Here is a 16,300-nt window from a genome sequence, read left to right as displayed (position 1 = left end):
CCACGCCAGGCGCAAGTCCGGCTCTCTACAGTGCAACCACTTCCGACGCGGCGCAGCGGCCGCAGTTGGAGAAGCGCATGCGCAGTTAATGCGCAGAACGTCGCGCCATCTGTCGTGAACCCGCGAAACAATTACATTCGCCACTCGGACCTGTGCCTGTGGTGTGTCTCCCTTGTTTCGTGCGGATTCAGTGCCTGATCCGCACGTGTGAAGCGGCCATTCTGTACTGGCGGTGAGTAGCTACAGCGACGAGAGAGGGCGCTCGGTGCTGACGTGTTCGGCGCGGTCGGCGCGAAATGCAGCCGGATCTATTCGGAGCCGGACGACGTCCAAGCGCGTCAGGAGCTGCCGGTCACGTCGGCCGTCGGGAGCCGTCGGACTGTAGAGGGTGGCGCTTCAGCCGACGTAACGTCGCCGTGCCGCGCGCGCGCGCACGCTACGTCGGAGTATATCTGCCCCTTTAGTTCATCTGACGGCAGCACTTGTTTGTAGAACCCTTGTCCAGTGTCATTCCTTTAAATGCGTAAGCATATCTATGCCTACCCAAGCAGGAAACCCGTCCATCCATCCATCCATTCATACATCCATCCATCCGTTCGTCCTTCATGTGAGAGGAATCGAAATAAAGAAATAATGTATAAAACAAAATAAATGCAAGGGAAAAACGTTGGCGGTAGTGAGTCTCGAACCTACGACCCCCCGCTCAGAAGCTGACAGTCTTACCCACTGGGCTTTAAACCCACGCTAGCAAGGAGTGAATATATCTGAACCACATGAATATGTTGTACCGCTGGTACAAAAGAAATGTCAGGCAACAAAAGTTTCTATGTAAGCTTCGCTGAAAGATTTGGTGATGGTGGAATAAAATCTATCTCTAAGCCAACGTGTAGTATAGTGGACTTGGAGCATTGCAGACATCAGGAAAATTCAGATTTTGCGGAAATTCAATTGCAAACACGCCACTTTGGCGTGTTTGCGCCTTCCGTGGAGGTGATCCTTCAGACCTTCACCGACCGAAATGCCACTGATCTCTGAGGGCTTATGCGCTTCACGTCATGCAAAGCACACAGATGATCAAGCAGTCATTGATTTGATAAGGATGATAAGGAGTGATCAGGGATTATATGAGTCTTATCACAGTTGATAATCGTATGACGCGGATGGATAAGTCCCTAAAGAGCGATAAGGGTTGATAAGGCGGATCAAGTCTGATAAAGTTGATAAGGACCGATAAGAGTCGATAAGGGGTGGATCTAGTCCGATCATGTTGATAACGACCGATAAGGGTTGATACTGGTCGGATCAAGTTTCATAACATTGATAATGCAACCGGGCTGCGTGGAGATGAGAAAGTGGCACAAAGCACAGAGCCACAAAGACAACTGCCAGAGGGGTTTCTGCGTGAATTTCTTTTCTCTGTGTCGCCGTCCGCTCTGCTCTGCCGTCCTAATGAACTGAAGTATAAGACTGAATCAGAAACTGACAACCTGCTCATGGAATTGAAGCTGAACCTTAGTTTAACACTGCAGTTTGCATGTACGAGAACCTTAAAAGAGTAAAACATGCGAACAAAATACCCCGCAATGCATAGGATGCTATCCGGATTACCACTTACTCGGGACACTGGGCGTTCGCTTCGCACAGCATGCAGCCCAACGGGGTTGTTTTTGTATCCTTTTAAGCATACTTGGGGGCACAAAAGTGTGCGAGTGCGGACAGTGACAGCATTTACAAAAAAAAAAAACACCGCATATCCACGAAATGAATGATGAAGAGGGGGCGAAGCACAGGGGGTTCATTCGGGTAACCGTGAATCCCTCGTACATTGTCCACACGCACATGCAAATGAGTGACAACACATGTGTGCAATATATACAATGCTGTTTTATTGGTCGTATATGGTATTGAGGTACGGACTTCGTTTTCCCTTCATTAAGACTGCCTTGTAATCAGTGCAGCAGCACGGCGACGCCGGCAAGCAGACGCAGAGGCGGCGAGAGCGCGGGAAGTGTCGGCAAAACGCCGGAAGTGTTCTCTACCTGAGGTTGGTGGCACTGATGCTCGGTTCAAGCGCGAGCTTCGCGAGGCCTCAGCACCGGGTCCGCTTGCCGGCGTTGCCGTACTGCTGCAGCTTTGCGAGCCATCAGCTCCGGGTCTGCATGCCGGCGTCGCCGTGCTGCAGCAGCTTTGCGAGCCCTCCGACTCCGCTTGCAGTTGAGCCGCCATTTTCGCCTTTTCATCCATAGCGGGCGCGCCGTTATCAGAAGCGACCGTTATCATCCATGGCTGAAGTGAGAAAGAGAGTGCGCGTCCGTAACGAACGCCCTTGTGCACCGACCGTTATCATCCATGGCTGAAGGGAGAAAGAGAGTGCGCGTCGGGAACGAACGCCCTTGTGCACCGCCGCGCCCCTAGCGGACTCCATGCAAACCAGAGCTACGGACGACGACCACGAGGGGGGGACAAGGCTCGGCCCTGAGGTGCTTCGCCCCTAAAAGATCGCAGCAGAAGAAGACATGACGCTTCATGGGTTTCCAATAACTTGGTCATAGAGAGGGTATGGACAGAGGAGAGCAAGTAAGAATGGAGTTGGCCACTTTAAATCCACTTTAAATCTATGCTGCAACCACTCTCCGTCTTGGCCGGGATTTCGTCTGTTCTTTTAAAGTCTCCCTAACACCCCCGATTCCAGCGACTTCCTCGGTAAGCCCCCACAGACGACTGTTCCCTCTGGTATCCGTGAGTGTGCAGGCCATTCCATTCGAAGTTCCTTGGATTCAGAGTCTGAGTAAGCGGCGAGAGGTACGAACGAGAATAGCTCGGCGTGCCTCGCTGCGTGGAGCGTGCCACAGAATGCCGCCGTGACGGAGAAGTGCTGCAAAAAAGTTACAAAGCCGTCGTGATTAGCAGAAAATGAGTGTTGCCAACATGCTTAAAGCATTGCAGAGCTTCTAGTTGCGAATGAAGTTCCTGTGGGGATTGGTGCCATCCGTGTTCTAAGTTTTGCCACCAGTCCATCATGCGAGACAGCACAGTCCAACCAAATTTCTTCACTAACGCATCGCTGCATATTCGCGTTTTCGTGATCACCACTCGCTGAATGAGGTTTGCGCTGCTGGGAACGGGTGGAGGATAGGGTAGATGCGTTTCTTGCTGTGTACGTACCTAGCAGATATTTCGTGTCTTCATAGAGCGTCAATACTCTCCTTGACTTCATCGTGTTAGCTCTACCGGTAATAATGCTATGAAATCTTTTGGGGGCATTGCATCTTACAGTTCACGGATTTGCGGGTTTAGGAAATAAGAAAAAGACAGCCTTGTACTCATAAACGCTTACAGGACGATTATGAAGTTTGGTTGTACCCATTTTCAGGAGACGCTGCGCCTGTGTCCGCCTTTCCCATACATCGGAAAAATCCTTGACCAAGACTTGTCATTCGGTAAGTGACGCGCTGGTCACAATGCTTCATTGGTTTTGAAACATCGATGTCTGCAGCCGTTTTTTTATTGTGAAACATTCCAACCAAGCTGCAAAGTGTACCTGAGAGATGCTATATGTTTGAAGAAGAGTGACCAGGGGAATTCTAAAGCCGATGCCTAATTTCGTCTCCTAGGTTACTAGTTCTTTTATGACAGCTTAATTATCAGTTACAAAAAGACGCAGCTCCAAATTTGGTGTCATGAATTCTATTCACGAGGCATTTATTACGCTGGAGCGTTTCGTGAGGACAAGTACCAGGCAATATTGTTGGCGAACGTGTTATCAGTGAAGACAGCTGGTCAATTACAGAGTGTCCAGGAACGAAAAGCCTTGTGAGTTCGGCCTCTGAAACAATGTACGAAACTAAGTCGCTGGTGCGCTAAATGAAAGTATTTCCCGTACTTGGCCATTTAGGTCACCTCTCTCTTGCATGCTGTGAACACTGAACACAGCATGGGCATGCATAGCATGCAAGCCTTACAGCCTTCTGACGGTTAGCTGCTACTGACTTGGCTGCTATTTGCCTACTCTTGACGTGTCGAAATAGACTGCAGTGTTTATTTCTTATACACTTCGAGCAGCTGACCACCTATTCTAGTTTTGGACACTGCGCGACCGTATTAGCATAATTAGAGATCTCTCTAACCCCACTATCTCTAAAGACCTAGTTGTGAAATTGTATCTAGGTATAGAACACGTAGCATGTATTTTTTAGTTCTTCTCTATTGCATCGACTCGACTGACTGGCTTGTGCCCAATCACGGAAATTGCAGAACGTGCGGTTTTGTAGCTGTGCTTTTTTTGTATGTTCTCTTTTAAAGTACATGTGCGAAAAGTGCTTTATTGTCGATCGAAACGCTATCATATCACCTGATGTTCTTATTTCTTAATCATTAAACCATTTAAGTATTGTGGTGAAGCCAGTGACACAATAGTTCCCAGCACTTCCGTTTACATCGAAATAAATCGATCATATAAACCTTGTATTAGGAATACTTCTGGAAAAGAACAAGACGAAATCATCATTGCGTAAAAACTATAAGTTGCGAACGGCATGAGACGACCAAGCTTTTTATTTTGATGGTGTTGATGGGAAACGCGTGCTTCGCGACATTAACAAAAATGTTTTTTTTAAGAACGAGTAATATATTTGTAATGTATTGCATGGCTAGCTCAAATATAATTTTCGTCCACGGAAATTATTTAGAGCATTCTCACAAAATGGGATGGGAATTGCTCAAGAAGTTTCATGTAGACTGACTTCGGAAGTGTGCTGTTGACCACCGGACCTGGCACTCGCGAGGCTATAACAAGCACAGAAAGGTGTGTCGTAGCATCGACGAGGCGTTTGCGGTGCATGTAAACTAAGAGCTTGTAGAGGCGCAGGAAATCCGCACCCAAGATGGGTAGGCAACATCAACAATTGGAAAAATCCGTCGGAATGTCCTGCAGATGCCGAGGTTGAGGGACAGTGCTTGTTCCCCATAGGTTACAATGGGTGTCTTATTGGCAGCTTGTAGTCTTGATTTGACTTGCCTGCGCTTGCGAAGCACAGCTGAGGAAGGAATGACACTGACCTCCGCACCAGTATCCACGAGAAAACGCAGGGCGGTGGTTATATCAGTCACGAAGAATAAGCGGCTGACTTCGGCACGAGCACTACTCGCCCCTTCTAGTGGTGTGATGGGGAGTTTCCCTGAAAACTACAGGGTGCCGTGTACTTTCGCGCTGCGTTACCGAAGGGACGATGGTACCAGCACTTGCTTTGCCGTGATAAGGACGGCGAGCGGCGGTGCGAGAAAGAGCGACCGTGCGATGAAGAGCTCTGGCGTCTAGTAGATATAGAGCGGCGATCTGGTCTGACACTTTGCAGATCTCCTCCCGGAATTTATCACGCAAGCTGTACAGGGAGAGCGAGGGTTGCACAGTGGATGCATCGCAACGTTTCACGAGTGAAACCGTGGGACTTGATGCGTCGATGACGGAGTCGGCAAGTTGGGCTAGCTGGGACACGGGCAAACTGCTAGCGGTCACCAGCACCGCACGGACGGAGGTGGGCAAGCGTTGTAGGAACAGTTCTCGAAGAAAATCTTGATCGAAGGCGGTTACCTTGTCTCAAAGGAGCTGTTGAAAGCGACGCAGGAGCTTCGAAGGTTCGCAATTCTCGAGCTCTTCAGTCTGGAGAAGCTGCCCCAGCTGTCGCCATTCCGACATTGTGCGTTTGACGAGTTCGCTCGTAAGGATGTCTGAAGGATCTGTCGCCCGGGGTTGACGGATCAGATCGTGAAGCTCGGTGGAAATCGCGGGCGGCAGCGAGGATACGAGATGGTTCAAATTTTGAGTCTGCTACGTGACTCGCGCTACGGCGAACTGACTGTCTACTTGAGCGATCCAGAGTTGTGGGTCCGCTGGCCTGTACTGGAGTAACCTCATCGAAAATGCAGCCACGTTGCGCTGTGGTGCCGGGATTGTTTGATCGCTGTTATCCGTGGCGGTGGCTCGACGCTGATCATTGAAAGTGTTGCGGTTGTCGTCAGCCATGTCTTCTGTTCGTGGTCACCAATCTTGTGGCGTACAAAATCAGTGATGACGAGAGCCACAATAAACAGGAGTATATTTTTACTGAACAAAAGGCTCTAGCTGACGGGCATTCTTCTAGGCGGCAGGAATCTCCAAGGAGCCTCACGGGCCGCTCGTGACATGAGCCACGCACCCGCTTCGCTTTTTAGGCACTGGCCTGTCCCTAGCCAGCCGCCGTTCACTTCATCCCCTTCGATGTCGATGCTGCTACATGTTTTTACGGTATTGTCTGCCAAAGGCGAAATCATAGTTTCAAATGTTATGGTGAATGCGACACATACATCGCCGTAATCTGGATAGCTTATTTAAGATGTCCACAATTAGAGGTATCCGTGTTACCGCTTAAATGTGTCCTGCGCTATTGTTTTTGAGATGAGTGGTCGTGGCGCATAACCAGAGTGGCGAATTGGCCATGAATCGGGTGGTTAAAAGGAATAGATAAGGACAAGAGAATTGACAGTTTGGAAGTTGAAACTGTATTACAACTTTGTTCTCTTCAGATGGGTGCATCTTGCCGAAAGGTCTTTCGTGCTTTATCAACTTGTTCAGCCTGCACCGAAATCCAAACGAATTTGATAGACCAGAAGAGTACGTACCGGAGAGGTTCCTGTCGGACGAGAATACCCATCGCCACCCCTTCAGCTACGTTCCCTTCTCTGCAGGGCCAAAGAATTGCTTAGGTAAGCAAGCTGACCCACTCTAGGGTCCCCGCGCTATTAATGTATATGGGTCTCTAAGGCAACAACCTTCCGATTTATTGTTCATGCCATAATAATCATGCTAACCGCGAGTGCAGTGTTAAATTTTCCAGTGCTTCACTAATTGATGCAACATGCAAGCTCTAATTTGACTTCTAATAACTAAATGAGAAGGTTGCGGTAATTGCTATGAAAAAAATGCAAAGCAGCTTCAAATGCAATTGCTAAAGAAATTACAAAGCAGCAACACGCAACAGGGGAAGAAACCTAACTGAACGGAGCGGGCCGGTTGACGGCTGTGTTAATCAGGCCTTATAATGTGATTCGCCGTTTTGTCTACACGGCTCGTAACAGCTTCACTTGCGTCGATTCCCACAGTGCGATAGATATGCATAATTTTTTATTCGACGTATACTTGAATGCGGATCAAGAGTCACCACCGCTGTTGCCAAGCCTCGCTGGCTAGCAGGACTGTAACACATCGCATACAGAGCAGTAAATACAGTAAATATCGCTTTTGTCATACATTGTCATACAATGATTAGTTAAGCTAAACCTGGCGCTAATGTCTGCGTGCAGCGGCAGCATGGCGGTTATCTATAAAGCTTGCGTGACAGGCAACGTATAGATGTAGCTAAACTTCTTCCAGGTGATTTAAAACTTGCTTCTTGCTTCTTGTATCCGGCATTTGAGTGAAGATTTTAAATGCTTAAATAACATAGTGCGTTAGGTATTAAGAACATATTGTTTCGTTGACGCAAAATTCCTGCTTGTGGACATCATGACCCTTATTCATAAGAATATGTTAAATCTGTTCGAAAGGAAGAGGTTCCAGTCAGTCGTAACGTCCGGCCTAGCAAAGGTGGTCGGACATCGGCAAACAACACATACCAACGAAACGTTATTGCAACACGGACCCAGAAGTTGTGCAGTAATCATTGATGAACTTTCTAATTCGAATGAACTATCGTGCATTTAATTTACAAAAGGCGCTGCAGTTTTAAAACAGAAGGCGCTCATGCACAATGTGTGTCCACTTATACAGCTACGACGAAGCATCAATGAGTTCTGAAATAGCCATGCCCTATATGTACTGCGAAACGCATTGGCCTTCCACGCATTATATTCTAAGAAAGCCTTCCTGATGCACAGTGTGGGACAAAGCTGCACGGAACACTGCTGTATTTCGCGACTCATTTCGGTAACAGATATCACGAATCTAGTTTAGTGGATGTGTCTTGAAAGTTGACAGTCGATAATTTCAAATGTGCAATACTTTCACTTGCGTGAGTAATAAGTCAATCCGCGTAATTATAGCATATAGGTAACTATACAGGTAATCAGTGAAAATTGTAAGATTGCCGATGTTGGCGGGAACCAGTATTGTGTCGCCGTATTAAACGTATTTCAACAGTTACGCAATCACGCCTTGTTGGCGATAGTGATGTCTTGGCCTGTGTTGTAAAGTTTCTGAAATCAAGGCAGACCATAGGTGACTGCAGGAGAAAGGAAGACTAACCGATAGTGTCTAACATCCCGTAATGACACCTGGTCTCCGTGTGTGTGTCCAAAGAGAGAGAAATAGAGAGAGATACTTTCGTGGAAGACTTCGAGAGCCTGAACTTTTGTAACCTGAACCTAAACTTAAGTACACGAGAGAGTTATTGCACTTAACCCCCTATCTCTAATGTTCTGATGGCGCCTTTTATCTTTTTCAGGTCAAAAGTTCGTTATGATGGAGATTAAGGTTGTGCTTGCGAAGGTATTGTCCAAGTTTACTGTCGAAGCCACGCGCCCGCTGCAAGAGCTGGAGATGACGTTTGATATTGTTCTTAAAGCCAAAGGAGGACTGCCTGTGTTGTTCCGCAAGCGCAATCAAACATGAATAAAATTTAGAACACTTTGACAAAATGGAAGACGCTTTATACGGGGGGGAAACCATGCCTTGAAGTGCAGCTGCTATCGATGTTTATTAAATGATGACCAATTGGGAAAATGGGCTACCGAAGCGCCGGCGATCCCAATCATCACAAATAAACTCCAGTGACTATAAGTGTTAAGAATGTATTAAAAAAACTGTCAGCCCTTCCACTTGGGTGGAGATGGATGACCAGCGAAGCTGTGCTATGGTGGGAATTATGTATTTTCAATGATGACTATTAAGGTGTGATGGTGTGATGGCCGCAACAGTCCATCGGTCATTTCTTGCTGGTTCTTGTTCGTGACGCCGCCGATCGCGGACACATCGCGGGCGAACCAGAGTCAGTCGCACACCGCACATGCGGCGCCGAACGGGTTCGGAACCTCGCCGTCGCACCCGGGAAGTGTTCCAACGGTGTGGCATCCTGCCCTAGGCGGGCGTCGCGCTTCCGCTTGGCGTCTTTGGCGCGATCGTCGTCCGTGGCGTTGCCCTTTGGCCTGCCGGCGCCGATGGCATTGTTGGCTCTGCTGTCGTTCGCGACGTATTTGGCCAACGAGCTCTTGTTCGGCTAGGGCTTCCAAACCATGCAGTGGACGTACATCCGGCTGCGTACACTCTTTCGCGATGTTTGTTCGGCCATTCGAGCTTCTGGGCACGCAGTCGCTCGTTTCGTTGTTACAATACAAACTTCGCGCATGATGTACCTTAAGGTTCACTGTGAGCGAAGCTTTTTTTTTTTCAAATTCAGACATTCGAAAGAAAACCCATTCGATCCAGCCAATAAAGCTAAACAAATATATATTTTTTTCGACATTGAAATGAATAGATAGCTACTATTGGCCTTGCCATTTACTAATTTGTTATTTAAAAGCTATTACTGCAAAAGTCTTGTTTTAATAATCCGTGAATCCTCTCTGAAATTACCAAAATGTAACTTCTCATTATATTATAGTTATTGCGTAACGTGTGATTTTTTTACGTAAACTAACAAGCATTCATGGCGCGTGACGATGTTTGTGCTTGCATTATATTGAGTGGAAAATCGTCTTGAAAATTACTGTCTTTGATGCACTACAAATATCGCTATTGACTCTACATATCCCTAAAATAGTTACCGTCAATAACAGCAAAAAATGAAAAGTTTATGTTCTGGTGATTTGTTGCCTCTTTCATTACGTAACTACAATTACGTATTTATTGATCAGTAAGTATATTTGCGGTGTACGAACTAAATATTCCTAAATTTACTTTCATGTTAAAATTAGCTTAGTGTTTGCGCTCTTGCAACACAAGAAGGCGAAGGACGAGTTGCACATACGTAATCCACCATGTTCATTTTCTGACGCTTGCCCGTAATTATGAAATGAGGCATACATATACAATGTTGCTCTGTAAGCGTTTCATTTATTTTGGTTTGTCTTGTTTTTTGCCGCGTATATTTCTCGCGTACCCTTTACCTATACAGGGCGTGCTATGGCTTGGTGGCTTTGGTAGGTTGGACTGCTAAACTCGAGGACGCGGGTTCGATTCCCGGCCACGGCGGCTTACATTTCGATGGGGGCAAAATGCATAAAACACCCGTGTATATAGATTTAGGTGCACGTTAAAGAACCCCAGGTGGTCGAAATTAACGGAGCCCTCCACTGCGGCATCTCTCAAAGCCATATTGTGATTTTGGGTGTAGAACCCCAGAAATTATCATTACTATTATTAACCTTTACCTGTGCTCTCAGTTCTTCATGATATATGGGTAAGTTCGACACGTTGAGATCGAGATTGGCATTCAACACGTTTTTATCGTCACACCCGCAGCATCAGAGGGATTTCTGGCCGTCGTCATGTCACCACACGTCATATTCTTATCGTTAATCGTGACGTCAGTGCAAGTATCATCATCATCATCAGTCTATATTTTATGTCCACTGCAGGACGAAGGCTTCTCCCTGCGATCTTCAATTAGCCCTGTCTTGCGCTAGCATATTCCAACTTGCGCCTGCAAATTTCCTAACTTCATCATCTCACCTGGTTTTCTGCCGTCCTCGACTGCGCTTCCCGTCTCTTGGTATCCATTCTGTAACCCTAATGGTCCACCGGTTAGCCATCCTACGCATTACATGGCCTGCCCAGCTCCATTTCTTCCGCTTATTGTCAACTAGAATATCGGCTATCCCCGTTTGTTCTCTGATCCACACCGCTCTCTTCCTGTCTCTTAACGTTAATCCTAAGATTTTTCATTCCATCGCTCTTTGTGTGGTCCTTAACTTGTTCTCGAGCTTCTTTGTTAACCTGCAAGTTTCTGCCCCATACGTTAGCACCGTAGAATGCAATGCTTGTACACTTTTCATTGCAAGTAGTATGAGTGCAAGAGTGCAAGTATGTCAAGTTACTAATGCCATGACCCATCAGTCATCTTAGTCACACATTTGTGTCTTTCCACACTATACTTTGGTATATATACCAAGTGACCAAGCCGCGAGAGTTACGCGGTTTGTATTTATTTTTGGTACCGCGGCATCGGCCAACAGACACATTCAGCTTCCCAAGAGCCCAGTTAAGGATTTCGCCTTAATAAAGAAACAGCAGAGATGGAGTCTTGTAAAGCAAATCGAATGCATGAAATAAACGAAAGGAAATGATAGGGTGTAAAAGCGTTAGCATGAGCTAGCCATATCTGCTACGTTCTCTTGATTATTATCGCGGTCTCCAGCTTATTTTCTTCTGCCGCACGTTCACGTTGCTCATTCCACGCATAACTCAATGAAGTAAGCGCGCGGAACGCGTTACTCTAACAGCCGCGTAAGCGCGGACCAAGCGAGCTAGAAGAAAATAGACAAAATACCCGTATTCAGAGCCGGCAAATGCGTTCTCTGTGCGGTGAGTCACTGCGGTATTACCTTGCGGTGACGTGGTACTTAATATATCCCAAATTATCGCGATGTTGGCTTATAGCAACCAAAATATCAGGCTCGTAGCAGACGCCCGCCGCCTACTGGCGCGGCTTCCGCAGCGGAGAAAGCACACGGGTGGTCCGGTATAGCAGCGCCGTGGCGCGGGAGTTCACACAAAAAGGTCTTCGCTCCTCCCATGCATTCGCGCGGCGCTTTGGACACTCTCCCATATTCTAGGTCACTCTAGTCTAGGGTGCCTGATGCCCTCCTCGCCCACCGCTCCTTTTCAACTGGACAGTCGCGCTTACTCTCCGCCGTGCGTTCGCTCCTCGTGAAAGCACGCGTCCCTCCAACCTCGTGCGCTTTCACTTGCACATAAGTCGTGTTTGCTCTGCGCCGTGCGTTCGCTCGCCTTGAAAACGCGCGTTTCTTGCCCTCGCGCGCTTTCACTCGCACGTACAGCATACGGCCAATGAGAGTTTCTATTGCCGGACGCGACAATCGAAAGGTGAGCCCTTAACAGCTTCGCTGTAAAAACAACACGAAAGAAAGCAAGAGCGAAACAAAAAAGCTGGAAGGTGATTCAACCTGTAGTTGACGTCGATGAAAGACAATGTATACCTGAGCGAGTGGTTGTGAGATTGAGATGGAGTCACTGCGCACGGCAGTCTATCCCCTAAGGAAAGTAGGAGAGTAAATTTTGCTTAAAATTATTTACTGCACAATCTTCGGGATTGGCGTCCATTTTTAGACTGCATTATCTGTGGGCAGGCCATGTAATGCGTAGGATGGATAACCGGCGGACCATTAAGGTTACGGAATGGATACTAAGAGGAGGGAAGCGCAGTCGAGGACAGAAAACTGGGAGGGGGGGGGTGGTGAAGTTAGGAAATTTGCAGGCGCAAATTGGAATCAGCTAGCGCAAGACAGGGGTAATTGGAGATCGTAGAGACAGGCCTTCGTTCTGCTGTGGATATAAATATAGGCTATTGATGATGATGATAATTATGATCTGCGGGATCGGCCTGCGAAAGAGACTAGAAACATACCCGACACGTAAAAGTGAGGGTAACTCGCTGTAAAGGTCACTGTATGAAAAAAAAAAAAAAAACAGGCCGGAAAAAAACATCGGACAAATAGTGTATGCCCTAATTCAGATGTACCTGCTATACAAATTTTATATCGCGCTGAACCGGCGTCACGCGAGCGTCCAGTCACAGCAAGCGTTACCAAAACAGTACATCTGTAGTCAGGGCATAAAAAGCAAAACATAGTGAAAAAAAGCGCAAATTACTTGCGCTGTTTTTTTTATTGCCGCTGTTGTCGTTGATGAGTAAACAGTTTTCGGAAGTAACCATATTAGCGAATAACCCTTCTGTCATAACAAACTCCGTCTATACATTCTGAGACGCTTCGCATATCCTTCTCCATGCTCAGAATAATAAATTTAAAGGTTAAAAACTGTATAGTTGACGTTACTCAATGAAAGAAAAGCCACAGCCCTGTGCAAAGCAGAGAAAATTGAGAGCGGTAACTGGAGGAAGCTTTTTTGAATAAACACAGCAGCAATTTAAGTAATACAGGCTGCTTTACTGTCTTGCAACATTTAACCATCACCAGTGTGCTCGTCCATGTGCACGTATATGCTTCTGCACGGTCGGCTCAACTTAGGCATGTCGAACTCTCTGGGCTGCACGTTTTTAAGGCGAAAGCGTTTCTTGGCTAGGTTGGCGAAAGCGCGCACCCGGCTGGCGGACAAAGCCGTGCCCGGAAAGCAAGTGACCTCTCCCACCGGAATTGACGCTGGCGCCAACGACTTCCGCAGCAACACTCATGGCGCGCTCCACTCGGTTACCCATTCTAGCCACTGTCACACGGACAAAGGGAAGTGTACTTTGAGCGAGTGCACTTCGTCGCTAGCGTCATTCGCAGGCTGCCACACGGGAACGCTTAGTGACACTCGCTGCCGAACGCACTCGGCAACAAGTGCGTTCGGCGCTTCGCTGCGTCGAAGTGTGTAGCCTCGGTAGCAATGCTTAGAAGATACATAAAGTGATATTGGAAGCTGATTCAGTAGTAATATTAAACCACGTTTTTCGTGACTGGAAATGTTATAAGCTTATAAAGTATGCTATACTTAAAAAAACTACTGTACTATTCTCGATCTCAGGCTGTTTACGTGTTGTGGCCGCGCAATTGTTCATTCCTGTGCTAGCTAATCTAACTGTGCCGTCATTTGTTCCGAGTTTATTGCGCGCAAGTAGTGCATCAATGATGACTTGGCCGGACGAGGAGACCAAGGCGCTCATACGTGGGGTGCCTCGATAGTACCGCAATAGACCCGCTGTTTAGGATGGTGGCACGTCTGTCGTTGTGGTACAAACACCGTATAGACACTCAAACGACGAAATCTTTCGTCGAGCGCGGGTGAAACGCTGCCTCTGCTCATCTGGTCAATAAATCGAGCGGTACATCACAGTGTTTCCATAAAACTTCTTGATCGTTTTACAGCCAAGCAGACTGCGCGTCGCTTGCGTCTAATTAGCAGACGCGCTTTTGAATATACGAAATTGACCCAATTTTCTCTATTTTCTGAGCGCTTAAAGAATGAGCGGGGTCTCGAAGTGGTCCGTAAGCGGCAAATAAGCACTGCAATAAGACGCTTCAAATTCTCGCGATCCGTTCTTGTACCGTCTGCCACGGAATCCGGCATTTTTCCTCTGCTCGCCTTGGATGCGACGCTCTCTTGTCCTCGCTTCTGATGATCGATAATATTATTGCTGCTGCAATGAATTCCTTGATTTGCACTAAACTTTATTCTGAAAGCTCTTTAACTACTGTTCTTTTGTAAACTATGCTTAAAATAACAAATCTATGTTATGCCTACTGATTCACCAATGCGAAAGCACACTTTTCTTTCAAGTGTAGCAGCGTGCTCCCAAAGTGACACTCAGTGCGCTGAAGTGCACTTGCACGAAATGTCATAAATTTTCCGTGTGACACGGGTGTAACTCGGTGTTCTGTGTCCACTCCGCCGCACTAACCGCCTGCAGCCGCGGCGTAGGAGAGGAGAATCCCCGTAGCAGAAAGGGGAGCCCCGACTCGGAGGGGAGAAGGAAAGCGGATTGGAATAGTCGGCGCGGTCAACATGTGGTCACCGACGTAGCATCTACAAAAGCAGTGCGCCCTCGCCCGCAGTCTCAGTTTGCCTTCAGTTTCTGTGGAGGTACTGTTGCCGCAGCATGGATAGTGATTCTGCAACAAGTAGCGGCAGTTAGTTTAACGTTGACGTTTTAGGCTTAGTGTCGACATCAGCAGAAGACTCGTAGACGAAGTGCTCCCTCGACGAGGAGGACTCAGCGAAGGAGCGCAAATTGAAACGTGCACACTCTACACTCAATTCACCAACTACGAAGAAGAAAGAAAAAAAGTTGGATGATCCATAAGCATATATTCTTACGAGATGAGAACACAAAGAATGAGGCAACGCCACATTGCAGCACCCTTCCGTAAAGACAACCGAGCCAAAAGAAACGCTTTCGCGTTCTCATCTCATTAGAATATGCTTAGGGATCCTGAAACTTTTTCGTTGGGCACATCAATCGCGGGCTGCAGCGGCAAGTTTTGCCTTTAGTGCAGCTTTGTGTGCATTGAAAGGTGGACGGCCTGTGTGGTGAAGGCCTGAAAACTTTCAATCGACGTTTACAGTGACGGTGGGTATAGAGTGCAAGAGTAATATTTCTGCGAGGTCCAAGGTCAACGCCATGCGTTAATGAAGCAGCATAATATGACAAGAACTACACTCACGTCCCTCTTCGGCTGCTGTAACGCGAAGATGTTGCACGGCGAACTCTCCGCTCTGATTATTGACCCTTTTCGCGGAGCAGTTTGCTCTAGAAGAATGAGATGGCGCTTTCGGCGGCGCGCCATACGTTGCCTCAGCGAATGCGCACGAGTACGAAACCAATACTGCTTCTGCCCTGCTACTGTGCGATCAGCTGTCGGAAATGCAAACTGGGTATTCGCTCATTCACTGTGCCCAATTCATGCTGAAAAATATGTAACGATAAAGGGAAGACGCGTGTGGTAGTTCGGTGCAAAATAGTGATTCACATATAAAGGAATGGAATCAACCTGTGTCGCCGCTGCTACATAAGGACTGCCTGTGTTGCCGCCCTTCACGATGCACGGCTTTCCTCGAGGATCAAAAAAAGATAATTAATCCACCAAAGGTGTATAGCTAACCTCCAAAGAAAGGACTTCAACTCCGGAACGTCGGCACTTACGATTACTTACTCCCCTGATCTTAGTGATTACTTACTCCCCTTATCTGAAATGGCATGCTCACATAAAATGCATAACCAACAAGGCGCTGAGAAAATTAGGTTTCCTTAAAAGAAACTTACGAGATGCAACTAAAGAATGTAAATTAACGGCATACAAATCACTAATAAGGCCTCTACTTGAGTACGCGTCGGTATTGTGGTCACCACATCATTCCAAAGACATAGACATGCTTGAGTCTATTCAGAAAAAAGCCATAAGATTTATATTTAATCGTTATGACCGCCATTTCTCACCGACCTCACAAGCTAGTAAGCTGCTACTAAAGCCTCTGGCCCATAGACGTACTCGTGACCGTGTTGTTCTGCTACATAAAATTGCTCATGGGAAAACATACGTCAATGCACCTATTGTTTTCACAAACCCTTCTTCTTAGCATTGTACCTTT

General features: G+C 47.1%; 1 protein-coding gene across 15 annotated transcripts in view; it reads left to right on the top strand.

Moving 5' to 3' along the window:
* LOC119439862 (cytochrome P450 4V2) overlaps positions 1–8,718 on the top strand; it is a 335,721-nt gene extending 327,003 nt beyond the window's left edge. For 5 of the 15 annotated variants that reach the window (XM_049660273.1, XM_049660274.1, XM_037704864.2 and 2 more), the window contains 3 exons: positions 3,374–3,440; positions 6,562–6,741; positions 8,478–8,694. In XM_049660273.1, coding sequence (XP_049516230.1) covers positions 3,374–3,440; positions 6,562–6,741; positions 8,478–8,644 — 414 coding nt within the window. In that variant the 3' untranslated portion in view covers positions 8,645–8,694. Of the gene's footprint in view, positions 1–3,373; positions 3,441–6,561; positions 6,742–8,477 lie in introns of all 15 variants that reach the window. The other 10 variants (XM_049660272.1, XM_049660269.1, XM_049660266.1 and 7 more) reach the window with 6 other exon arrangements.
* The last annotated feature ends 7,582 nt before the right edge of the window (positions 8,719–16,300 follow it).

This window comes from Dermacentor silvarum, chromosome 1, assembly GCF_013339745.2.
Source record: "Dermacentor silvarum isolate Dsil-2018 chromosome 1, BIME_Dsil_1.4, whole genome shotgun sequence".
Taxonomy (NCBI): domain Eukaryota; kingdom Metazoa; phylum Arthropoda; class Arachnida; order Ixodida; family Ixodidae; genus Dermacentor; species Dermacentor silvarum.
This window is presented reverse-complemented; position numbering and strand designations above follow the sequence as displayed.